Source organism: Littorina saxatilis, linkage group LG3 (genome assembly GCF_037325665.1).
Source record: "Littorina saxatilis isolate snail1 linkage group LG3, US_GU_Lsax_2.0, whole genome shotgun sequence".
NCBI lineage: Eukaryota > Metazoa > Mollusca > Gastropoda > Littorinimorpha > Littorinidae > Littorina > Littorina saxatilis.
Window position 1 is genome coordinate 47,128,061 of NC_090247.1, and position 27,192 is coordinate 47,155,252.

The following is a 27,192-nucleotide window of genomic DNA, read 5'->3' on the forward strand; positions in this document are numbered from 1 at the left end:
ACTTGTTCTTTGTTGTTTTTATTTTTTTTTTATCATAAATCAACTTTATGTTGGTATTGCCAGCAGGAAAGTATTAGAAAGTAAAAGCTAAAGTTTTACGTTAATTTTACATTTGAAGCTTATGGTTCTGCGAAGGAAAAACATCCGTTTGAAACAAAGGCTTTCAATATCTTTTTCAAGCCTTCATTTTGTAGTATGCAAGAGGAACGTGTCATCTAAGCGAGAATTGTCCAGGGCGTTTCCACCAAACAATATGATAGCATCATGGCCGAAAGCTGAAGCTGAGAACCAGCCACGCGGTGAACACTGCATGTCACCCCCAGGCACCACCCTCACCCACCCCGATGTTTCATTGGCCGTGTCCAACTCGTACACGTCGTCACTGAACTGCCCCGCCCCCGCGTGACCCAAAGAGGACGGGTCAATCTCTCCACCAATCACAACGAGCCTTTTGCCGAGGGCGGCCAATCCAAACACGCTCCTTGGTGGGAAGGCGGGTGTTGTCTTGATTTCCCGCCAATGGGAGCGTTCCGTGTCGAATTCGTGCACGTCTCCCATCTCTGTTCCCGCGAAACCTCCAACCACGTACAGTTTCTTTCCCACAGACGTAAACCCCGCCCCGCCTCGGCCGAGGATCGCGTCAGAGGTCGGCAATTTCCGCCAAATTCCGGTGTCGGTGCTGAACGTATGGAGATCGTTGAGTCTACCGCTTGTTGTACAGCCGCCGAAAACGAAGATTTGAGTCCCCATAGCTGTCATCCTGTGGTAGCTCCTGGCTTCTGGGATGTCGCCTGTCATTTTGACCTCGCTCCATGTGCCTGTGGTTGTGTCCAGTCTGTGCATGTCGGCCAGGGACCCCTCTCCCATCTCCACACCCTGCCTGGAATCATCCAAAGTTTGTAACAAACGGACATTCCAGAATGGAAGCATGAAAATATAATAATTACAGTCTCTGTCAAATCTTGTCCAAGACAACGACTATACATGTAGTCTATACATAAACGCCCAGTAAATCAGATTCATTTTAAAAATAGCGAACATATTCGGCTGCAAAGAAATAATCGAAGAAGGTATTTTTTTGTTTTGTTTCCTTGGCCCATGGTTTCTTTAATCCGATTTCTTTCTTTTATACCAGGTGTCTCTTTCATTTTTACATTTAGTCAAGTTTTGACTAAATGTTTTAACGTAGAGGGGGGAATCGAGACGAGGGTCGTGGTGTATGTGCGTGCGTGTGTGTGTGTGTGTGTGTGTCTGTGTGTGTGTGTGTGTAGAGCGATTCAGACTAAACTACTGGACCGATCTTTATGAAATTTGACATGAGAGTTCCTGGGTATGAAATCCCCGAACGTTTTTTTCATTTTTTGATAAATGTCTTTGATGACGTCATATCCGGCTTTTCGTGAAAGTTGAGGCGGCACTGTCACGCCCTCATTTTTCAACCAAATTGGTTGAAATTTTTGTCAAGTAATCTTCGACGAAGCCCGGACTTCGGTATTGCATTTCAGCTGGGTGGCTTAAAAATTACTTAATGACTTTGGTCATTAAAAAACTGAAAATTGTAACAAAAATATGTTTTTTATAAAACGATCCAAATTTACATTCATCTTATGCTCCATCATTTGCTGATTCCAAAAACATATAAATATGTTATATTTGGATTAAAAACAAGCTCTGAAAATTAAATATATAAAAATTAATATGAAAATTAAATTTTCGAAATCAATTTAAAAACACTTTCATCTTATTCCTTGTCGGTTCCTGATTCCAAAAACATATAGATATGATATGTTTGGATTAAAAACACGCTCAGAAAGTTAAAACGAAGAGAGGTACAGAAAAGCGTGCTATCCTTCTCAGCGCAAGTACTAACCCGCTCTTCTTGTCAATTTCACTGACTTTGCCGTGAGCGGTGGACTGACGATGCTACGAGTATACGGTCTTGCTGCGTTGCATTGCGTTCAGTTTCATTCTGTGAGTTCGACAGCTACTTGACTAAATGTTGTATTTTCGCCTTACGCGACTTGTTATTTAATAAAGCCGCAAATGTGTGTGTGCAGGATGTTGTTATTCTTGTTGCTACTGATGTGTGTGTGTGTGTGTGTGTGTGTTTGAGAGAGAGAGAGAGAGAGAGAGAGAGAGAGAGAGAGAGAGCTGAACTGAACTTTATTTAACAAGGATAAAGATTTAAGGCTAGGCCTTTTCTTACAATCTGTCCTGGAACACACACATACACACACGCACACGCACACACAATCAAATTAAGCCTATTATTACAAGATTAGCGCTAAAGAAAGCAAATGAATATGCAAACACTTTAAATGAAAAAAAATGAACTACGAACATTACTCTAAAATATACAATTTTTTAATAGCAGAATGATAGGACCCGGCTTCGCCCCGTGTTTCTGATCTCCCCTCTCAGAAACTTCTACACTAATCGTAATAAAAAAAAACCTAAACACATACATTTTTCTGTAGAACTTTGTGATGCGGCCAGTTATTGTAAAACGAAGTATATTGTCAGAAAGGTAATTCATTCCCCTACCGTTTGAAACAAAGAGTTTTATTTTTTATGAATTTCTTTTTATGCAGTGTACCGGAGACCTAGGACACCCCCAAAAGCAAATTCGCAAAAGCAAATTTGCAGACACTAAAATAAGCAAAAAATCAAAATAAGCAATTTGATCTCAAATTGAAGAACAACTCATTTTCTACCCATACAAATTGATTTGGTTTAGGTGTTGTGCCTAGCAGTGTTGTTTTGCCATTTTGAAGAAGACAGGTGTCAGAAGCCGTAAAAGACCTGTTTTTGGCGTCATTTCTTGTGGGCAATGTGGGTAAAACCCCTGTTTTTTTTTTGTTTTTTTTTTGTGTGTGTGCCAAAGACTGGTTTTATTTACAGGTCAAGTGTACACAGCAAATAGCTACAGGCAATTAAGAACACAAATGATAATAATTAAAGCTAAGCCTGGACGTTTACTCATTGGCAAAACAAAACACTCACCAGGACCTCGATCTATTTATCTCTTTGTGTCCTCATTATTTTTTTTTATTTTTTTTTTTAAATTTGCCAAGCACATCATTGTGGGGCTTTTAATCCAAAAAAAATTCAAGCATCCGTCTCCAACGTATCCTCTTTCATCCTTCAACATTTACACAATACTGAAATATCTCAATGCTAATTCATATCCTAACATCACATTCAAATCAATAGGTCTACCATATCTATACTTACTGATACACATTTTTGAAATGAGCAAAATATGATTAATAATTTTGTTTATGGGGGTTTGCACTTCTGGAGAGTATCCAAACAATACATCTTTTTCTGTTAATATAATATTTTCTCCCGTATTAACAAATATACATCTTCTAACATTTTCCCAAAACAATTTCATTTTACTACATTTCCAAAAGAAGTGTTCAATATAATCAATTTCATTACAAAGACTACATAAACTATTTTCTTTTAACTTCATTTTATGCAATAAAATATTTGTGGGATAAATATTATGTAAAATTTTCCATTGGAGTAACTTTAATCTTTCTTCGCTTGTACATGCACTTGCCAGGACCCAATACTTTTCGTCAATGCAAATGTTATATTTGTGGGACCAAAATTTTACAGCGCAGGGTTCACTGGCTTTGGATTGCGTTAATATCGCACGAAATTTCTTCGGGGAAGGGTTATTTAGCATGCCCTGAAAACGGGTCGCAGGAAAACCCCTGTTGTTTTGGAATGGCTCATTGCATTGCTTTTAAATTCGACATAAGTATTGATAACACAATTGCTAAATAGTGTGTAAAATATGGCGGTTTGATGAGTGTTTTGGACGAACTGGAACTTTTCAGAAAAGTTTGATTAAATTGTAATAACATGTTACAGTATGGTTGCAAACATTCAGCATTGTGCACACTTCAACATAAATGAATATTACAATTGGGGATCAATTTTGGTACAAAAGCAACAACGCGCTTGGGTGGTATGGAAATGTGAACGCGAAACAATAAGTACGAAAAACAGGTATAAGAAGATAGATCCAGATTATCAACAGCGGGTTCATGGTCGGAATCAAGAGGTCAAATTTGCGTGGCTCCCAATCATTTCATAAAAGATTTCCTTTTTCTTGTTTCTGCGGCTGCGCAAGTTATTTTGCCTAGGTCATGGCCGAACTTTAGGCCTACGGAGAAATATCGCTGGATATTTTCTCACTAGAATAACAAAGAAGGGAAGTCATGCTATATACTACACTCAACGGAAAAAGTAAGGGACCGCCCTTGAAAAAAACAGCTTGTTGATGGACTGAGGTCCATTTCCGTATCCAGGTTTTAGACTTGTGTTTTGCATATACACATGGGAGGCTACGCTGAGCTAGCTCCTCCTCTATCATGAGTTGTGTCCCTTGTCGTCTTCGAGAGTAAAGATGTCGGAACTAGAAGCCTCGAGTCTGTCCTTTGTTTGTCTGTTCAAGTCAAGTTAACATGGTGGCAGCGTAAATAACACCTGAAGTGTAAAGACAAGAGCAACCCACGAACTACGAGAAGATGGCCGAAGCGGTGAGTCCTTTTCGACAGCCCCCCCTCTCTTGATCTGTCCGACGATAATCTGGCAGAATCATTTCGCACGTGGCGGCGGCAGATGGATTTTTACATGAGAGCTTCCGGTGCGTCGGAAAAGCCGAAAAAGACACAGACTGCCATTATTCTACACTGCGCTGGTCCCCAGGTTCAAGAAGTGTTTGAACATTTTGTATTTGAGGAAAATAACGACAAGGAGGACCCCATCAAAGTGTTAGGCAAGCTACATGAGTTCTGTAGCCCTCAAACGAGTGAGGTCATTGAAACCCACCGATTTTGGAATGTCTCATACAGAGCACCTTTCGATGCGTTCCTCACAGACCTGCGCACCAGGGCAAAATTGTGCAATTTCGGTGCAATGAGAGACAGGATGATAAGGGACAAGATTGTGTTCTCCGTCACCGGCAAAGTGCAAGAGCTACTTTTTCGAGAAAGACAGCTAGATCTACAGAAAGCTGTTGACATTTGTCGGGTATTTGAACTGACAGCAAAGCAAACAAAAGAGATGTCAGAAGCCTCTGCACATGTAGACAAAGTGACAAAGGACAAAGACAATTTTCCAAACGAATTAAACACTGACTCACAGAGAAAAAGAGGGGGGATGATCGCAGAGCGTTTGTGCAGGAATGCAATTTTTGTGGTCGATCACATGAGAGGAAGAAAACAAGTTGCCCAGCATGGGGAAAGGTCTGCAGCAAGTGTTCAAGGCGAAACCATTTCAGTATAAAATGCCGCAGCGTCAATGCCATTGAAGCAAACAGGTCCACAGAGACTGTGAACGAAGAAAGAGACCAGCAATATCTGGCTGCTGTAACATCAAAGAACAAACAGAGAGTGACAGCCTTGATGCGTATCAACGACTGCGAAGTTCGTTTCCAGCTGGACAGCGCAGCAGATGTGAACACTATTTGTGCAAGATATGTGAAAAAGACGCAAGTATCACCAGTGAAACACAGTCTTACAATGTGGAACGGTACTGTTGTGCAGCCTTTGGGTGAGGCTGTGTTGGACATTGTGAATCCCAAGACAGGTGTCTCAGCCAGTGTGCGTTTCACTGTGGTGGAGAACAGTTTCAGCTGTTTGTTAGGTGTGTCGACCATACAGGAACTGGGACTGATAACAGTCAACCGGGGTGCATTCATTGCCAGTGTTACAGCAGACACGTTAGGTGACCTGGGAGAAGCATCACTGCGAGTCGACCCACAAGCAAAACCAAAAGTCCTGCCATGCCGCCGAATTCCATTGGCATTGCAAGAAGAAGTTCACCAGCAAATAAACAAGCTTGTCGAACGAGGGGTGCTGCTGCGCGTCGAGGAACCTACTGCCTGGGTCAGTCAAATGGCAGTTACTCGTAAAGACAGCGATGGCTCTCTTCGTATTTGCATTGACCCCCAGCCCTTGAACGCTGCGCTCATGAGAGAGCACTTCAAACTCCCAACGCTTGATGATGTCCTGCCCAGCCTGCAGAATGCAAAAGTGTTCACAAGACTTGATGTGAAGGAGGCATTTTGGCATGTGCGTCTAGACGAGCCGTCGAGTCTGTTGACGACCATGATCACACCTTTTGGCAGGTACCGATGGTCCAGACTGCCGTTTGGCCTCTCGGTGAGCAGCGAGATTTTCCAGAAGCGACTCACTGAGGCTTTGGATGGACTCGATGGAGTTGTCTGCGTAGCCGATGACATCGTCGTCGTGGGTCGTGGCGGCGACAAGAGTGAAGCTGGAAAGGACCATGACAAGAATCTTAACGATCTGCAAAAGAGGTGTGCTGAGAGACACATCAAGCTGAATGACAAGAAGGCTGACGTCCGGAAAGACGGAATCACGTTCATGGGTCACCGTATTTCGTCAACAGGTATCCAACCAGATCCAGCGAAGGTATCTGCAATCCTCAACATGCCACCCCCAACCAACGTGCATGGAGTCCGAAGGCTGTGTGGTATGATTCAGTACCTGTCACGATTCATGCCCGACCTGGCCAGTGACCTGGGACCAATAAGAGCACTGACAAAGAAAGACTGTCAGTGGGCGTGGACGCAAGTTAAGAATGTAACCAAGCGTTCGAGACTGTGAAGAAGAAAATGACAAACACACCGGTGCTGGCATTCTTTGATCCAGAAAAGGAACTCGTGATTCAAGTCGACAGCAGTAAAGATGGCCTTGGGGCAGCAATTCTGCAAGACGGCAGGCCCCTGGAGTACGCTTCAAGAGCTCTGAGTCCGGCTGAGAAGAACTGGGCCCAGATTGAAAAAGAGACACTCTCTTTAGTGTTTGGCTTGGAGCGGTTTGACCAGTATACCTTCGGTCGCAAAGTTCGTGTCCAGAATGACCACAAACCGCTAGCAGCCATCCTCAGAAAGCCGCTGAGTCAAGCTTCGCGGAGGATACAAGCTCTCATGATGAGACTCCATCGATACGACATTGCCTTCAACTACGTACCTGGAAGTCAGCTCTTTATTGCTGATACACTGAGCAGGGCGTACCTTCCTGACCCTGGAACGGATGTGCGAGTTTTTGCCATCAACTCGCTAATGGACATGCCTGACAGAACAAGGGAAGAGGTGAGAGAAGCGACGCAGAATGACCCAGATCTTCAGACACTGCTACATGTCATCAGAAACGGATGGCCTGAGAGGAAAGAAGATGTTCCTGAGCCAATCAGACTGTATTTTGACATCCGTGACACCCTCGGAGAACAGCGTGGTATTCTTCTGAAAGGAGAGAGAGTCCTGATTCCCAGAGCCATGAGAGGAGAAATGAAGAAGAGATTACACAGCTCACTTGGGATATGACAGCATGCTGAGGCGGGCCCGGGAACTACTGTATTGGCCAGCCATGGCCAAGGACATCAAAGACGTGGCAGATCACTGTGAACCATGCCAGCAGATGAAGCCAGAGAACCAAAAAGAGACGCTGACGCAGCACAGTGACGGGAATGCACCATCGGGATAGACCTCTTTGATCTCGATGGACGTCAATATCTGGTGACAGTGGACTATTTCACTTCTTTCATCGAAGTGGATCAGCTGAAAGGTACCACTGCGAGTGATGTGATCGTGAAACTGAGAGTTTTGTTTGCACGTTACGGTATTCCAGGTGAACTGATATCTGACGGTGGTCCCCAGTTTACTGCGGCAGAATTTCAGTCCTTTGCCAGTCGTTGGGGCATTACTCATACAATGTCGTCGCCTCTATACCCTAAAGCAAATGGCAAAGCAGAAGCGGCAGTGAAGACGATCAAACACATGATGATGAAATGCCTTCAGGACAATACAAACGTCTACGATGCGCTTTTGGAGCTGCGCAACACCCCACAGCAGGACACGGAGCTGAGCCCTACTCAATTGATGTTTGGGCGGCTGACAAGGTCGAGACTGCCGGCAGCTACGAACAAGCCAGTAAGCAAGACGCAGACACGGAAGGCGAGGCAGAAGCGACAGAGGAGGCGTCAGTCAGTAAAGCAGAGCTACGATAGAGCTGCCAAGGATTTGACCCCGCTATCAAATGGACAACCAGTCTACTACAAGCATCGTGAAGGACAAAGATGGCAGAAAGGGACGGTGCAACGTGAGCATTCGAATCGATCTTACATTGTTGAGGGTCGAAATGGAGCAATTTACAGAAGAAACAGAGCACACATTCGCCCTACGAAGATTAAGCCAGAGCCTATACCTGAAGTGCAACAGAATGATGAAGGACACCAAGTGGTAGCTGTCCCTGACAACACAGAAACAGCACTACAACCTACCCAGGATCTGAGACCTGTCGACGTTCCTGCAGAAGTGTCAACCATACCAGTGCGTCCTCAGCGAGCCCGCAAGAAACCATCCTGGATGATTGACTATGACACAACCTAAAGAGAACAATTCTGTGTTGCAAGTGCACAAGACAGTGATATTGAGAACAATTGAAAACAAAGGAGTGACATAAACACTGGGACAAATCAGAGTGATCTGTGTGTAGGAAGAAAACTGTTAGATGGAAGTTTTTAATTTTGTTCATGATTATTTATCTTCTGTTTTCTTTTTGTTTTGTTTTGGTTTTTGTTGGTCCGTTCGTTGTAGTTTTTATCTCACAATCAGTAAGTATTAATGATTTACTTTGCAAAACAACATACTGTATTGAGAAAGGGGGATAGTGAGGTGAATTTGCATAAGTATGCAAACAGTTCCAATTTTACTTTGAGCATTGTGTTTTGCCAGACGTTTGTTTACGTATTGTTATTTATAAGTTTGAATCTTGTTACTGTATGTTGTTAAAAGTACAGTAGGTTTTTAGCAAGTGCATACTGATTGAGTTTTTAATTTGCATTGTTTTATTCTTCATTGTATTTTGTTTCGTTACTAAAGTAACTTGTTGAAAGTGAAGAGGATGTTGATGGACTGAGGTCCATTTCCGTATCCAGGTTTTAGACTTGTGTTTTGCATATACACATGGGAGGCTACGCTGCAGCTAGCTCCTCCTCTATCATGAGTTGTTTCCCTTGTCGTCTTCGAGAGTAAAGATGTCGGAACTAGAAGCGTCGAGTCTGTCCTTTGTTTGTCTGTTCAAGTCAAGTTAACACAGCTGACTTCATCTGTGCCAAACTCCTTGTTCCTAACTTTATAAAACCAAATGGCTGTCAGGCCGTACACACCAGTGGGTGAGCAATGCTGTGTTAGCAGGAAACTTGCTCGGGGTCCACGGAGGCCTGGCTAAGGCACGAGACAGAAACTGCCAAACTGCAAAAAGTGGACCATTTTTACGCTGGCGCGTGGGCAAGCCTGGGCGGGAAAGATGAAAAATTCGTTATGCACGTGCAGGGGGGATGTATTGAGAGTGAACTGTTGTCACCAGTTAGGCTTTATAGCCCCGCGATTTTCCGCTAGCTACCATCTTCTCACTATGCCTCCCAGACGAAAGGTGACCACCTTCAACAAAGCCCGGGCCATCGCATGACGACTTGGAGTGTCCCATTCTGTCGTGGTCAGGCTGCATCAGAAGTTCCAGGCCACCAACAGCGTTCTGGAGAGGCCCAGGTCAGGACGGTCTAAGAAGACAACACAGCGTGAAGATCGCTTCATCAGAAGACAAGCTCTGCAGCAGCGAGGCACCACTGCAAACATCATCAGGGGCCAGCTGAGGGTGGCAACAAACACCAACGTCAGCACGAAAACCATCCGCAAACGCCTGCACGAAGTTGCTCTGCGATCACGTCGTCCAGCTGTACGGCCACGACTGACAGCAGCTCATCGCCAGGCTCGTTTGGCGTTCTGTCACAACCATGCCAGGTGGACACGCCAGCAATGGGCCGATGTGCTGTTCAGCGATGAGTCCCGCTTTAGTCTGCACCATCATGACGGTCGGGCTCGTGTGTGGAGGCGTCAGGGTGAGCGGTACAACAACGGTCTGGTGCAGGAGAGGGTGGCCTTCGGCAGGGGCTCCATCATGGTGTGGGGGGCCTTCAGTTTTCGACACAGAACCCCCCTCTACCACATTGTTGGCAACCTGACGGGCCAGCGCTACAGAGATGAGATTGTCGCTCTACACCAGATTGGTGTGCAGGCTGTGTTCCAGGACGATAACGCGACACCTCACAGAGCGAGGCTGGTCAACAACTTCATCCAGCAGGCTGGTGTCACCAGGATGAACTGGCCGGCCTGCAGCCCTGATTTCAACCCCATCGAGCACCTGTGGGATGAGCTGGACAGGCGAGTGAGGAACAACCACCCACCCCCAAGGAACCTGCAGCAACTGCTTCAGTTCCTGCAAATCGAATGGCAGGCCATTCCTCAGGCCTTCTGCAGGAAGCTGGTAAACTTGATGCGGAATAGGGCTCGTATTCTTGAAAAAGCTGCAACATTGTGTCCTTTAAAGTCAAACTGTCGTTTAACTACCGCCCGGTATTTATTTTTACTGCCCAGTAATTATTTATTTTCCCCCGGTATTAATGTGTGTCTGGCGGAAGGTCGGCAGCTACCAGAATTGGTTATTTTTAGAATAGGAGATTCCTCATGCTTGCTCCTCTCTACAAACAATATTTGAACAAGACTTATTCTTGAAAAAGCTGCAACTCATATACTGGCCTGTAAAACTCAATAAGTCCGCCAACTGCTAATAGTCGGGTAGCTGAAATCTGTAGCTTGCCAAAAAAATGAGACGCTAAACGTTGAGGGTTACAAGCATCCATCTGGTCTCAATGGAGAGTCTGGACGTGGAGTAGTGTAGTCTAGGTAGGTGGACATTCTGAATTTGGTTTGTTTGGCCGCCATGACACTTTTCAAAATGGCCGCCTGAAAATCTTATGCGGGCCATATCTCACGTGTTATATGGACTAAAGTGACAAACTAAAGGGCTACATACATGTATTTTGACGTGAAGAATTCAAATATGCAAGAATAAACATGATCTAAGTAGGTGGACATTCTGAATTTGGATATTATGGCCGCCATGACACTTTTCAAAATGGCCGCCACAATCTACATTTTTCTTCATATCTCAGCTTACATTTGGGATAAACTCAAAATCATGGAGTCAATTCCTATGTTTTGCATGATGACAAAGTCAATGGTGGCACAAAAAATAACCCTAACATTCACATTTCCTTACAAAAATGAGATATTTGACAAAATAGCTCTGTGCGATGTACGAATTTAGTAAGTATTATCTTTCTGAATTTGCTATCTTAGACAATGCCATATCAGCGTCCAAAGAGTTTACTCCATATTGCTTTGGAGAACAACAAATTGAAATCAATGATGACAAGAAAATACAAACATTGGGTGATGATATAAACTGAAAATTGTAATACTTCTGAAACACCAATGATACTATATAGCATAATTATCATGCTAATTATGCACTTTCAGTACACAACAACTCTGACTCTTCAATACACAAGAACAATGTCAAATACCATAGTACAACATGATGCACAAACGTTTATGCATTACACTCGTTAGGTCTTCCCTTTTTAGCAATGAACATGACTGTAATGATGGCACAATAATGGGTATGTAACATTATAAGAAACGATTTGTTGCTTCTGGATCATTGAGTATGACAGGCTACATGCCTCCATGGAAACAGAACAATAGTTTCTCAGGCACAAAGTGGTATTTCAAGGCTTAGTTGCGTAGCCCTGCCAAAGTGTGTGGGTTTCTGCAGTCTTTGCATCAGCATGCTCTTGTGCATCCCTGTCCACTGGACCAACATCTGCAGCGTCTTGTAGCACAAGATGTGCAGCCACAATCTATGAGCTCGAGAAAACGTTGTCTTGTGTCAGTTGTGGGTGCACGACTCAGCAGGATGGGCTCAATCACGTCGCCAGTCTCCTTCGTGACCAGCTTCCATCCACTGTTGACAACAGCCGGTAGGTGTGGCTTAGTTTCCAGAGCCCGCCTCCACACAAGTGCCTGGTAGTGAGATCTCTTGATGTGTAGGTTCAAAGCATCTTGTGTGGGGGGGAAGCTCTCAAGCGTTTTCTTCACGCTGTGGAAAACGTCGCATCGCAGCGGCTGTGTGGACGTGTGCTGGGTGTTCGGGTTGTAGAGTTTGCAGACAAATGATTTTGCATCCATGAGCACTTCCTCATCAGGAAAGTCTTCCATGCCAAGTCTTTGGAGAAGATGGGGATTGTCGAGGAAAACATTCCATGCAGATTTCTTCCCAATGCCAGCAAACTGGCTGGTGCTGTCAGAACCTGTGATTGCATGGAATGCCAGCAATGATTCTCTTTGTTGGTCAGTGATGTTAATTTGATGCACAGGCACAAAGTGCTTCTTCCGGGGTGTTCCTGTTTGCATCGACACAAAGATACTGAGCTGTGGTTGGTGAGCGACAAGTAGAACAAGAACATCAGTGTCACGGCTGACGATGACTACTTGTGGATATCCTTGTTCTCTTGCTTCTTTGGCATGAAGAAGCATTCTGGTATCTGCCTCTTCATGCTCAGCAGATGACAGATGTGTGACATCTCTGTCAGATGACGACCAGACCTTTTCGGCATCAGAAAAGCCACCGCTCAGCACCAGCTCTTTTCCAGGCTCATTCCTGAAATTCTTTGCCAGCTCTTCGCAAAGGAAGTTGGCCAAGCTGGCCTTGTTCTCCTCCAATAGAATGAATCTGTCCCATTTGCCTAGAGCTTGAGTGCGTGACAGAACATTCCTTCTTATCCCTTTCTTGCCGTCCGTTCTCTTGCCTCGAGTCGTCGATTTGATTGTTTGTTTGATGTACCTGTCAAAGACCAAGTCAACTCGTGCAGGAGTGTGAGAAGTACTTGTCAACGTGTTCTGCAACATTGTCACTCCACTCTCCTAAAGTCTTTGCTCCCATCCGATTCCCCAAGACTTGTATCATCGCCATCCCATCAACTATGGTGCAGGTTGTGCTTGGAGCTGGAGCAGCATTCTGTGGCAAATTTTGCTGAAGTATTTTGGCCAGATCAGCTTTGTTTCTTGGCAGTCGCAATCTGCAGTCAGCAGTTGCTAGCGAGAGAGGCACTCCACGAAGCTCTTGTTCCAACATCTTGTTGATGTCAACATCCCGTCCTGCTCAGTTCCATAGCTGTTATCACACGTCTGAACAAGTCCCTGTCGGCTTTGAGGGCAACAGTTTTCTCCTTTCCAGTGTTGACTTCAAGTGTGTACATGCTCTCCAAGGTGCAGAGTTTCTTGGTTTTGATTCTGTCATGGAAAAGAGTCTCTTTCAGGGCAAATATTTTCTGCACAAACTCTGAGATGACTTCCTTTCCTGTTTCCTCTGCTGTTAGCAAGTCATGTTTCACAACATCACTGGCAACGTCACAAGTTGTGAGTGAAATCAGGTCTGGTTATGGGTGAGAAAAGGGGTTGAATGTCTGAAACAAGTTGATGAGTTTCTGTAGATCATCTTGATCCTGTTTCAACCTCTTTTTCCCGAAGTCCTTGTGTGCACAGTCGTGCTCGTCATCTTCATCAGCAGCACTAGACAGGCCAAACATGGCCTCAGTGTCCTTAGCCAGCTGAGACCTTGCGCTGAGTGTCAGAGACCACCTGTCTTAGTCTGTGTCTGTTTTTGTAATGCCAACAAGTCCTCCAGCGACTTTTCCAGTTTTGTTTGTTGACGTGTTCCATCGCTTGATCATCTGCGATCTGACATATTTTTCGACGTAATCATACAATGCACTACTTAGATCATGTTTATTCTTGCATATTTGAATTCTTCATGTCAAAATACATATACATAGCCCTTTAGTTTGTCACTTTAGTCCATATAACACGTGAGATAAGGCCCGCATAAGATTTTCAGGCGGCCATTTTGAAAAGTGTCATGGCGGCCAAACAAACCAAATTCAGAATGTCCACCTACTTAGATCATGTTTATTCTTGCATATTTGAATTCTTCATGTCAAAATACATATATATAGCCCTTTAGTTTGTCACTTTAGTCCATATAACACGTGAGATATGGCCCGCATAAGATTTTCAGGCGGCCATTTTGAAAAGTGTCATGGCGGCCAAACAAACCAAATTCAGAATGTCCACCTACCTAGACTACACTACTCCACGTCCAGACTCTCCATTGAGACCAGGTGGATGCTTGTAACCCTCAACGTTTAGCATGTTGCACTTTTCTGAACTCAGCTACCCGACTATAAGTGTTATTTATGAAACACCGGTAAGTCCTTACCGGGTTGTCTCCGAGCTGTAAAGTTAGAGGACACCAGTAACTCCTGTAAAGTCGCTACCTGTCAGTAACTTCACCAACACTGTCCATTAAAACCGTCAAGTTCGAATAAATCTTGTTCAAATATTGTTCGTAGATTTATGTCCCTCATGGACACACATTGGTGTCATTTAAGCACCGATGCATTGCGGTCAAATACGAGCTTCTGCTCGCGAAAGATTTCAACCGATGCTCGATCATAACGGCCTGTTGCGAAAGCGTGCTTGCGTCTTGTTTAATGCATTACTTGGTGTCTGATTCCGTAGCCGAACGGTTATCGAATTCGCCTGATGCGCGATTGAGTCGAGTTCGAATCGCCATCAGGCCTTATTTTATTTTGTTTTACTCTTTGTCATTAATTTTGTTTGTTTTTGTTTATTTTCTTCGTGTGCAAAAGAGTACGTTGTAATATCAAAATTGATTTAAAAAAATAATTTTAGGCGAGAATGAGTTCTTTTTTTTTAAATTGATGGTTAACATGATATTACCGTTAACTACCTTGTATACGCCCACCCACCATATGAACCAGTTTTGCCCAAAAGTGGGGGGTGGGCGTTTACTAGGTACTATACCCTTGGCAGGAGCAGGTCCTTAGCTAGAAAAACGATATTTTGGTCATTTGTCATATAAGTGTTCAAAGGATGCGTTATTGCACAAAACTCCCCCCCTCTCTCTCTCTCTCTCTCTCTCTCACACACACACACGGCACACACACACACACACACACACACACACACACACACACACACACACACACACACACACACACAAAATCAACCTCTTCAGACATCACTTCCCGCCAAAGATGAAGCTTTGAAGATGAAGACCATTGTTGGAGCAGTCCGCGGTACAAGCCATCAACAACTGTACGACGAGTCAGGCTTTATTTCACTTTAAGAGAGGCGTAAACGTCAAAAATTGATATTATTTCACAAGAGTGTACACCGTAAGGTGCCAAACTACTTACTTGCGATATTGCCACCATTAATATCAACTAATAATCCATATCGCCAGCGCAGACCTTTAGATAGGAAAGTTCCATCGTTTAACATTGCATTATACAAAAACTCATTTCTCCCATCTACAACACACCTCTGGAATTCTTTACCAGACTACATAAAACTTAGTAAGTCCCTCAAGCACTTTTTCTCAAAAAACGATTTAAGTCCGCCGTGTTATTGGTATTCTGGAGATCGCATATCACAAACAATTCACTGTAAGCTCAGGCTATATATAAGTGATCTTAATAACGATCTAGTGAGACGACACGTTGCTACAGACTGCGGATTTCCGTCCGAAACCGTAAAACACTTCCTATTAGATTGTCCAAATTATCGCGAAGCACGTCAAGAAACCATACATACCCTCCCTAACCACAGTATTCACCTCCCCCACCTTCTAAATGGAGACAGACAGTATTCTCTAGATTTGAACAGGAACATTTTTTCCAGAGTACACTCGTTCGTTGAACGTTCAGGCCGCTTTGGGCAAACCAGAATCAATGCTCCACAAGCCGGACAACAACTTTAATTTCTGCGCAACTCCTACCCATCCCTCTTCTTTTTATTCATGTTTATTCATCTTCCCCTCCTTCCTTCCTCTTACTGTCTTTCTCTATAATGATTATGCAACGTTTATTATGTTATGATAATTTTGGATGATTAATGAGATGAGGATGATTATAATGATGATGCTTTGGATTTCCAATTTGGTTTATTTAGACAAATTGTTCAGCCGTTACCGCCTTACGTTATAATATCCATGCAGGAACACCACTATAAGCTTCTAGCTTGTTGCTGTTACCTGTGTCTTTTGTATACATGTCATGATTGTAACATTTGTTGAAATAAACTTATGTTTAAACCAAAGATGAAGCTTTCGTTTCTTCTTTTTCCTCCCAGTCAAAAATGTATTGCGATTCTCTAGCCACTCCAGAAACCTTTTTCTGTCCAATCCTCGAAGCATGTCTAAGGAAAGGAAACAATTGAAAAACAACAATAACAGCAGACTGAATAATCTTTATTTATTTTCCTTGTCTACTAGTCCACTGGTCGAAACTGGGGGGTGGGCGTTTACTAGGTACTATACCATGTACACCTGCATGCAACTGAAGTTTATAAAAAAAGTAAAAATAAAATCTCCCCGTGTTTTTATTTCATTCAGTTTGTTTGGGTTGTTGCTATTGACTTTGAAACTGACACGCCGGCGAAAACGCCGGTAACGCGTGCGCAGAGAAGAGCAAGCATCGGGAATTTTCAATTCTAAAAATAACCAACTGGTAGCTGCCGACCTTCCGCTAAAAACACACATGAATACCGGGGAAAAATAAATAATTACTGGGCAGTAAAAATAAATACTGGGCGGTAGTTAAACGACAGTTTGACTTTGAAGGACACAATGTTGCAGCTTTTTAGCCAGCGTGTCAGTTTCAAAGTCAATAGCAACTACCCAAACAAACTGAATGAAATAAAAACACGGGGAGACCCTTTTTATTTATTTTTTATTTTTTTGTTTTTAATCTCAGTTGCATGCAGGTGGCTGCTACCGCATTTTAGGTGGGTTTTTTCTCTTTCACCTTTGTTTTTTTAAGCGGGAAGCATCCTTCTTCATGGTTATTTATTTAATCTTTTTAATCAAATGTTTACATGTTTAAGTTAACAAACTTTATCAATAAACTAATATCATCTTAACCAAAGATTAAAAAAAACAAAAAACATTCCAGCCTAAAACAAATTTTTTAAATCAATTTTGCTATTATAACGTACTCTTTTGCACATTAAGAAAATAAACAAAAATAAACAAATGCCAAAGAGTAAAAAAAAAATTACGGGCAGATGGAGATTAGAACTCAACTCAATCACGCATCAGGCGAACGAGAGAACCGTTCGACCACGGAATTAGTTGAAAATAATCGGACACTGTAATGCATTAAAGAAGACGCTAGCACGCTTTCACAGCAAGCCGGTATGATCGAGCATCGGTTGAAATCTTTCGCGAGCGGTATCTCGTATTTGTCCGCAATGCATTGGTGCTTAAATGACACCAATGTGTGTCCATGAGGGACATAAATCTACAAACAATATTTTAACAAGATTTATTCAAAATTGACGGTTTTAGAGGAGGGGATGGGTCCTCTAACTTTACAGCTCGGAGACACCGAGTCTTTACCGGAGTTTCATGAATAACACTTAGCGGACTTATCGAGCGGAAGTGGTTTTACAGGTCGGTATATGAGTTGCAGCTGTTTCAAGAATACGAGCCCATGACCGCAGAAGGCATCGCAAAACGCGGCGGACACACCCATTACTGAACTGTTCGGAACTTGCAAATTTTGTTTTCGACCCCCATGTTGTTTCAGAGCGTGTTGACACGTAATGCGTTAATGAAATGTCACCATATTTTGGAAAAGGATCGCAGAGATAATGAATTAAACATGTTACAAATTTGATTCAATTTTGTTGGGTGGTTTGGAAGCTGTGTTTGTTTGCGTAAGTGGTCCCTAACTTTTTCCTATGAGTATATATTATGGTTGTATTTGCCCTGTGGACATTATTTTGTTCTTGTGCTGTTTTCGGGACGAGGCAGGAACGTGGAATTAAAAAGACGAATGCGAACAAAGAGTCATGGTTTTAAAGAGTTTGTATGCAATGATGCATCAGTTTGTGCTGCTGTGAACTTTTGTTTATTTTTGTAAAAAGTGTATCAGATGCACGACAAATTGCTGTTTTTCCATGTTCATTTCAGTAAGTACGGGATAAGTTTTGTCAACTAATGCTGCTTCTTGCCTCAAAACCAGTAAGCCCTACTACACGTCACGTTGCGGCTTGGACGGTGTGCGGACGAACTGCAGTGACTAACGACTCACTAGCTTTGTTGTTTCAATCTCAGTTCGATCATCAAAATGCTTTTGAATAAAGTCGAATTCTAAATAGAGCAAATAAAATGAAAAGCAATTTTAGAAAGAAAAAAAGAAGTTAAACAGATTTTTAAAAAAGAAATAAAGAAAGGCGATGGCAGGGGTCGAACCGACGACCTCATGCTCAGCAGCGCTGTTCGCTAACAACTGAACTAGGACGGCAACTGCCAGAAGAGGGGAACAAGTCGCGTAAGGCGAAAATACAATATTTAGTCAAGTAGCTGTCGAACTCATAGAATGAAACTGAACGCAATGCCATTTTTCAGCAAGACCGTATACTCGTAGCATCGTCAGTCGACCGCTCATGGCAAAGGCAGTGAAATTGACAAGAAGAGCGGGGTAGTAGTTGCGCTAAGAAGGATAGCACGCTTTTCTGTACCTCTCTTTGTTTTAACTTTCTGAGCGTGTTTTTAATCCAAACATATCATATCTATATGTTTTTGGAATCAGGAACCGACAAGGAATAAGATGAAAGTGTTTTTAAATTGATTTCGACAATTTAATTTTGATAATAATTTTTATATATTTAATTTTCAGAGCTTGTTTTTAATCCAAATATAACATATTTATATGTTTTTGGAATCAGCAAATGATGGAGAATAAGATAAACGTAAATTTGGATCGTTTTATAAATTTTTATTTTTTTTTACAATTTTCAGATTTGTAATGACCAAAGTCATTAATTAATTTTTAAGCCACCAAGCTGAAATGCAATACCGAAGTCCGCGCTTTGTCGAAGATTACTTGACCAAAATTTCAACCAATTTGGTTGAAAAATGAGGGCGTGACAGTGCCGCCTCAACTTTTACAAAAAGCCGGATATGACGTCATCAAAGACATTTATCAAAAAAATGAAAAAAACGTTCGGGGATTTCATACCCAGGAACTCTCATGTCAAATTTCATAAAGATCGGTCCAGTAGTTTAGTCTGAATCGCTCTACACACACACACACACACACGCACAGACAGACACACATACACCACGACCCTCGTCTCGATTCCCCCCTCGATGTTAAAATATTTAGTCAAAACTTGACTAAATATAAAAAGAAGAGAGTATATAATTATTTTGTATTTCGGCAACAGCGCGTTCACTGATGAGGCGGGACTGACTGATTGTCGTCTGCTACACTTTGCCCGCTTGTGGGACCCTAAACCTTCTCGAGTGCACTACCGTTCTCACGAGATCGGTTACTTCTGTTTTGTTTCGTTTTTTACATTTAGTCAAGTAAATTGTAAGGGGCTTATTGTCCGTCAGGTCTTAATTGCCTATATTGGACATGAATTGGTTTATACGATTCGAGTTTTTACGCCCTCACGGCTTTTGATGTTTGCGTGTTTAGGTGGTATCAGCCATCTGCACTTATGGTAGAATGACCAAGATCTTTAACGTGCCATTGTGGTGACACGGGGGTGGGAGATGGATACCGTCTCTGGGTCTGCACATAAAGTTGACCCGTGTCCGTCCCGGCCCGGATTCGAATCAGCGACCTTTCGATCACAAGTCCAGTGCTCTACCACCTGAGCTACCCGGGCCCCCTTTAGTCAAGTTTTGACTAAATGTTTTAACATAGAGAAGGAATCGAGACGAGGGTCATGGTGTATGTGTGTGCGTGTGTGTGTGTGTAGAGCGATTCAGACTAAACTACTGGACCGATCTTTATGAAATTTGACATGAGAGTTCCTGGGTATGATATCCCCGGACATTTTTTTCATTTTTTCGATAAATGTCTTTGATGAAGTCATATCCGGCTTTTTGTAAAAGTTGAGGCGGCACGGTCACACCCTCATTTTTCAATCAAATTGATTGAAATTTTGGCCAAGCAATCTTCGACGAAGGCCGGACTTCGGTATTGCATTTCAGCTTGGTGGCTTAAAAATTAATTAATGACTTTGGTCATTAAATATCTGAAAATTGTAAAAAAAAAATGTTTTTTATAAAACGATCCAAATTTACGTTCATCTTATTCTTCATTATTTTCTGATTCCAAAAACATATAAATATGTTATATTTGGATTAAAAACAAGCTCTGAAAATTAAAAAAATTAAAACTTATGATCAAAATTAAATTTTCGAAATCAATGTAAAAACACTTTTATCTTATTCCTTGTCGGTTCCTGATTCCAAAAACATATAGATATGATATGTTTGGATTAAAAACACGCTCAGAAAGTTAAAACGAAGAGAGGTACAGTAAAGCGTGCTATCATAGTGAAGCACAGCGCAACCGCTACCGCGCCAAACAGGCTCGTCACTTTCACTGCCTTTTGCACTAGCGGCGGACTACGTTCAATTTCATTCTGTGAGTTCCACAGCTTGACTAAATGTAGTAATTTCGCCTTACGCGACTTGTTTTCCTTCCAATTGACACCATGTATGACAGATGAAACCGAGAAAAGTTGTGAAGAGGAGGGGACTGAAAACGAAACAAAACTAAAGTAACTGATCTCGTGAGAACGGCAAACCACGAGACATGTCACCTCTCCCAAGGCTTTCAATAATGCACACCACCTGTCTGTTACCTTCCACCGAAAATGTAGATGCTGGATCCAACAACAGCGGACGCGTGAGCGTTTCTGGCGGGCACCTCTACGCCGTTCGTTTGAAGCTGCCACCATTTTGTGGAAGCAACGTCAAGACACCAGACAGTGCTGCCGATGGGAATTCGCGGTTCGTGCTCGCCGCCCATGACGTAAACCGTCTTGCTGATAACGTCAAGAGAGTGACTGCTGCGTCCGAGTGGTCTGGTGCCCACACACTTGATTTCCTTCCATATGAACTGAAGCAAAACATGTTTGATGGAACTATCATTCCATGCGATTCACTAATTTAAACCAAACTTTCAGTGGTGTTGGTAATATGAAAACAATAATTACAAAACAACCAAATATAAACAAAAACAATAAAAAAGCAAATCACGACAAGACTAACATTACTTGTCCAAGACGATGCAATGACAAGAACTGAAGGATCAGATTTTACATACCGCTCGCTCTTGTTACCAAACAACACTGCTCGTATTCTGGATAAAAATGAGAATTTTTGCGCCTATAAACGGTCGCTCATTTTGAAGGGTGACCGAAATAAACTATGCCAAAAAAGGTCGTTGCCCGGATAGCTGACTCAAAATCGACCAGACAAAACTAGTGTGTGTTAAAGTTGTGACGGTCACTCCTCGGCGGACTCGTTTACGTGTGACTGATTTTCACGCCGGAATATGAAGAAAGACAAAAAACTTGCACTCTCTCGATCTTGAGATTGGCTGATTGCTGTGCGGAGTCGCAATGTTTTTGCTGAAATGAATTCGCAGATTGACATAGCCTTGGTGTCAGTTTAAATATTAATCCAGCAGAAAAATCCCACTCTGCGCAAAAAACAGCTAGACTGTGTATGTTTGGTATTTGTTCAAATCAAAAGCATTTTATCATTATCATAATTAGATCTGATAATATTTTGTGTGTGTGTGTGTGTGTGTGTGTGTGTGTGTGTGTGTGTGTGTGTGTGCGTGTGTGTGCGATGGTGTTCTATATGTATAACGAACTTTGTTATTTTAATTGATAACAATGGATGTAAACTTCGCCAACAAAAAAAAGCGACAAATATCTCACCCAAATTAGAACCTGAATTCCCGTGTTATTTCATTAAACAGTTCTATACCAGCTAAGGCCGTCCACTGGACTATCTAAACTTGGCCAACAAATGATTGCACAAATTTCGAACCCAAATTAAAGCATTAATTCCAGTGTCATTTTATTAAAAATTTATATGCTTAACTATCAGGATCACCTTTTGGATTAAAGATTTCTTTTACAGGGATCACGTGACCACACCGCTCAAATAAGGGTACCCTCAAAATCGACCAGACAAAAACGGAAGGCCAAATGAAACATCGACAAAAAAATCACAATAGGCAATACGTTGCAACGTTCACGTACGAGAAGAAAGTCAAATCAATTATCTACCCTGAACAATATAAGATGTTTGATGGGTTGTTGACAGACCAGCTTTTTTGTCGGTCCAAGGGGGAGAAATATCGTCTTTTGTTTCATATTTATTGACCGCGGCCTTCGGCCTTGGTCAATAAATATGAAACAAAAGTCGATATGCCCCCCGAGGATATAGTCTCCATGCAATCTGGCCTAAACTTAAGAGAAATAGAGCCATCTTTTTTTAAATAAATATCCTTAGAGAGTCCAGATAAAGCGTGAACTTCGCTACCACGTCTAGCGGTAGCAATCAAAACAAGAAACAAAGCCTTACGCGTCACGTTAGCCAAACTGGCCGTATGTAGAGGCTCAAAGTCCCCAGAAGCAAGAAATCTCAAAACCAAAAACAAATCCCAAGCAGGGAGCTGAGACCTAACACGAGCTGTGTCTAGGGAAGCGCCCTTGATAACACTAGCAATGACGCCCCCAAGATTAATTTTATGCCCTAGCTGCCGTAGAAGAGATCGCTGATCTCCTAACTCTAAGTGAAGAGGGAGAACCTCCTTGATCAGATAACCAAGACAGGTGATTGGCTACATGCATTGACCTAGGAGACAAAGGATTAACCCCGTTATCAGAACACCATTTAGACCAGGACGACCAGTGTGAAGAATACACGGAGCTGGTCGAATCCCTGTGAGAGTGCTGCACCAATTTCAAAGTCGAGGCCGAGGCACCTGCACGGAGCAGAGAGACTCGGACAGAATCCACCCGTGAAGCTGCAGAGCTTGCGGATTTTCGTGCGGCACGCCCGACCGAGGTTGAACCAAATTGCCCTTTCTTACTCCGAGAGGAATCGACAAGACGGAGTAAGTCTGAGTACCAATGTTGGCTGGGCCAGAGAGAGGAAACCAGCACCAACGCTGGTCTCTCGAGATCTACCTTTCTTACAACTTTGCCCAGAAGGCAAAAGGGAGGGAAGGCATAGGCCACTAGGCCTGTCCAATCCATCTCGAGAGCATTCACTCCCCATGCTTGTGGGTCCGGAAAAGGGGTAGTCTGGTGGAAAACCTTGTCGCGAACAAGTCTATGGACGGCTTGTACACCTGAGCCCAGAGCCGATGCAACGCCTGATGAGACAGTGTCCACTCTGAATGAAGGACTTTGTCTCTCCTGCTGAGGGCATCTGCCAACACATTGAGACTGCCCTGCAGATACTTTGCTGAAAGCAGTATGCGATGATTGCTGCACCAAATCAGAATGCGACACGCACTGTCTGACAGACTCTGAGACCGAGTCCCACCCTGACGGTTGATGTAAGCCGCCACGGTCGTGTTGTCCGTATGTAACCTGACATGACTGTCTGTCAACAGAGGCAGAAACGCCTGAAGACCCAGAGCCACAGCTTCCAATTCCAGAGCATTTATGTGCCAAGAGCTGTGACTTGACGCCGTCTGCTCTGAAAGATGTGCTCCCACACCCGTCCGTGAGGCGTCTGTCAACAGATCGTTGTCCGGAGAAGGGGGAGCAATGGGAACTCCCTGCGACAGCCAGGGGAGAAGCCAAACGCTCGTGGTCCGGCAGAACCAAGTACCCAACTCGACCTGGACGTTCCAGCACTGAATCGCTTGATTCCATCTTGCTTGTAAAGCTGCCTGAAACGGCCTTTTGTGAACTCTGCCAAGCGGAACCAGCGAAGCCATAGATTCCATCTGACCCAACAGGGAGGACAATTCCCGAGCTGTGGATCGATTCTTTCCGTAAAGAGAGCAAATCAGTGCCTGTAACTTGTTCACCCTTCTTTGAGAAGGGCGGACTGTCCAGTTTAGAGTATCGAACTATATCCCCAAGTACGTGAAACTCTGGGACGGTTCCAACTCCGACTTCGTCAGATTCACTGTGAAGCCTAGTTGCCAAGCCTGCCTGAGGACCAACTGTGTGTGTGTCCTGCACATGTCCTGGTCCTGATGTAGAATGAGCCAGTCGTCCAGATAGGCCCTCAGTCGTACCCCTTCTTGCCTCACCAGGGCACAGAGCTGACGAACGATCATGGTGAATATCCAAGGAGAGAGAGACAGACCGAACGGAAGAGCTCGGAATTGAAAAATTCTGTCTCCCCATTGGAAGCGCAGCCATTTCCTATCCGCTACATTCATCAGGACGTGAAAATATGCATCTGTCAAATCGACCGACGTGGCCCAGTCTTCTGGTCGGACAGCCTCCCTCACCGAGAACGGGGTTTCCATAGTGAATTTCACCACCCGGAGATATCTGTTTAGAGCGGACAGATCGAGTACCGGTCGCCATGCACCCGAAGCTTTGGGAACCACAAACAGGCGGCCGTAAAACCCCAGAGACCCTTGATCGTGGACCTCCTCGATAGCTTCCTTCAAAATGAGGGAGGCCACCTCTCCCTGCACTGCAGACTTGGCCTCCGGGTCTCTTGGAAATTTGAAAGGCGGAGGTACCCTGGTCAGAGGTGCCTTTCCCTCTGCCCAGAGAAGCCGGAATCCCGAACGCACTATCCCTAACACCCACTCACTGGCCACCAAGCGCGACCAGGAAGTGAGGGCCCTGGAGGGGCCGCCCGCCACCACAATGGTGGGGGCTGCGGGGATCAGAGGTTCGGGAAGACATCATTGGGGGTGGGGCTTACGCCCCGACCCCCTAGAACCACCAAAGGAAGGGCCTTTCTTCCGATATGGAGCGCCTCTGCCTCGAGAAGAAAAGCTCTGGCTCTGTGCCTTGCCGCCCCCAGAAGAAGAGGACTGAGCCTTTTGCTGACCCTGAGGCTTGCTCTGCACCTTCGGAAAACCCTGGTGCGCGATCCGAGCAATGGCAAGATCTCTCGCATCCTTAGTCTCCTTTTGCAACGCGTCCAGAGAAGGACGACCCAACAGAGACCCCTCCGTGAAAGGTGAGACCTTCAAGTTCTCAAACGTTCCTTTATCTCTGATCTTAGATCCCGAAAGGAAGGCCGATCTACGAGAATGTACCGCATGAGTGTACAGTCGGGCAGACAAACTCTTATGTTCTTGTGAAACCCTGGCTAAAGTAACCAACAGGGTAGTCACATCTACCGAAGAGGCATCGAACTGGAACTCAAATGGATCAAGAGACGTTGCAATCGACCTTGACAACGATCTCTGAAGAGATTCTGAAACAGAAGCTAGCTCCAGCAAAGAACGTCTAGTTTCTTCCAATGCCCTAAGGGAGGCTTTGGTGTAGGGGACAGGCCTGTCCTTACTATATAGCCGTCCTCCCTCAAAGTGGCCAGTTCCGGTGTGACCAGAAGAGAAGAACGTGGCAGCGCAAAAGCCTCAACAAGATTGATGTGCGGTGCATGCAAGTTGAACTTCCAATTGATGGGCGAAAAAGCAGAAGCTTGCTGATCCACTTGAGCCAGCCAAGGCTTAAGCCTGTTTTTAACCAGACGAACCTTTGGTTCGCCGAACTAAGGTTCGTGAACCATGGTTTGTGTCTTAACTGGGTGAACTTGTTCGGCGAACTCAATATTTATATGTTTTTGGAATCAGAAAATGATGGAGAATAAGATGAACGTAAATTTGGATCGTTTTATAAATTTTTATTTTTATTTTACAATTTTCCGATTTTTAATGACCAAAGTCATTAATTAATTTTTAAGCCACCAAGCTGAAATGCAATACCGAAGTCCGGGCTTCGTCGAAGATTACTTGACCAAAATTTCAACCAATTTGGTTGAAAAATGAGAGCGTGACAGTGCCGCCTCAACTTTCACGAAAAGCCGGATATGACGTCATCAAAGACATTTATCAAAAAAATGAAGAAAACGTTCGGGGATATCAATCCCAGAAACTCTCATGTAAAATTTCATAAAGATCGGTCCAGTAGTTTGGTCTGAATCGCTCTACACACACACACAGACAGACACACACACACACACACACACACACACACACAAACACATACACCACGACCCTCGTCTCGATTCCCCCCTCTACGTTAAAATATTTAGTCAAAACTTGACTAAATATAAACAAGTCGCGTAAGGCGAAAATACAACATTTAGTCAAGTAGCTGTCGAACTCACAGAATGAAACTGAACGCAACGCAACGCAGCAAGACCGTATACTCGTAGCATCGTCACTCCACCGCCCGTGGCAAAGGCAGTGCCCGTGGAATTGACAAGAAGAGCGGGGTATTCGTTGCGCTGAGAAGGATAGCACGCTTTTCTGTACCTCTCTTCGTTTTAACTTTCTGAGCGTGTTTTTAATCCAAACATATCATATGTATATGTTTTTGGAATCAGGAACCGACAAGGAATAAGATGAAAGTGTTTTTAAATTGATTTCGAAAAAAAAAATATGATAATAATTTTTATATATTTAATTTTCAGAGCTTGTTTTTAATCCGAATATAACATATTTATATGTTTTTGGAATCAGCAAATGATGGAGAATACGATGAACGTAAATTTGGATCGTTTTATAAATTTTTATTTTTTTTTACAATTTTCAGATTTTTAATGACCAAAGTCATTAATTAATTTTTAAGCCACCAAGCTGAAATGCAATACCGAAGTCCGGGCTTCGTCGAAGATTACTTGACCAAAATTTCAACTAATTTGGTTGAAAAATGAGGGCGTGACAGTGCCGCCTCAACTTTCACGAAAAGCCGGATATGATGTCATCAAAGACATTTATCAAAAAAATGAAAAAAACGTTCGGGGATTTCATACCCAGGAACTCTCATGTAAAATTTCATAAAGATCGGTCCAGTAGTTTAGTCTGAATCGCTCTACACACACACACACACACACACACACACACAGAGACACACGCACATACACCACGACCCTCGTCTCGATTCCCCCCTCGATGTTAAAACATTTAGTCATAACTTGACTAAATGTAAAAAGAGAAAAAGCCTAACGGTTTTAAATTTTGCGTTTCTGCAACTGTTTTGACAGATGTGCAAGTTATCCAGAGAGGGTGAATACAGCGAATAAAACTTGTTTGAGCGCTCTAGCGCTGTTAGTTTGTCAGAACAGGAGGTGGTCCATATTAGGAGCCGGTCCATATTAGGAGCCCTTCCCCTACATTTGT

The 27,192-nt window shown here is 43.4% G+C and overlaps 1 protein-coding gene across 1 annotated transcript in view; it reads right to left on the reverse strand.

Annotated features, from left to right (window-relative positions):
- Positions 1 to 27,192, reverse strand: part of LOC138960798 (uncharacterized) — a 28,268-nt gene continuing 1,076 nt past the window's right edge. Inside the window, exons 2-3 of the mRNA XM_070332453.1 lie at positions 20,702 to 20,958; positions 1 to 880 (exon numbers count right to left, since the gene is read on the reverse strand). Of these exons, the coding sequence (XP_070188554.1) occupies positions 184 to 880; positions 20,702 to 20,958 (954 nt within the window). The 3' untranslated portion in view covers positions 1 to 183. The remainder of the gene's footprint in view (positions 881 to 20,701; positions 20,959 to 27,192) is intronic.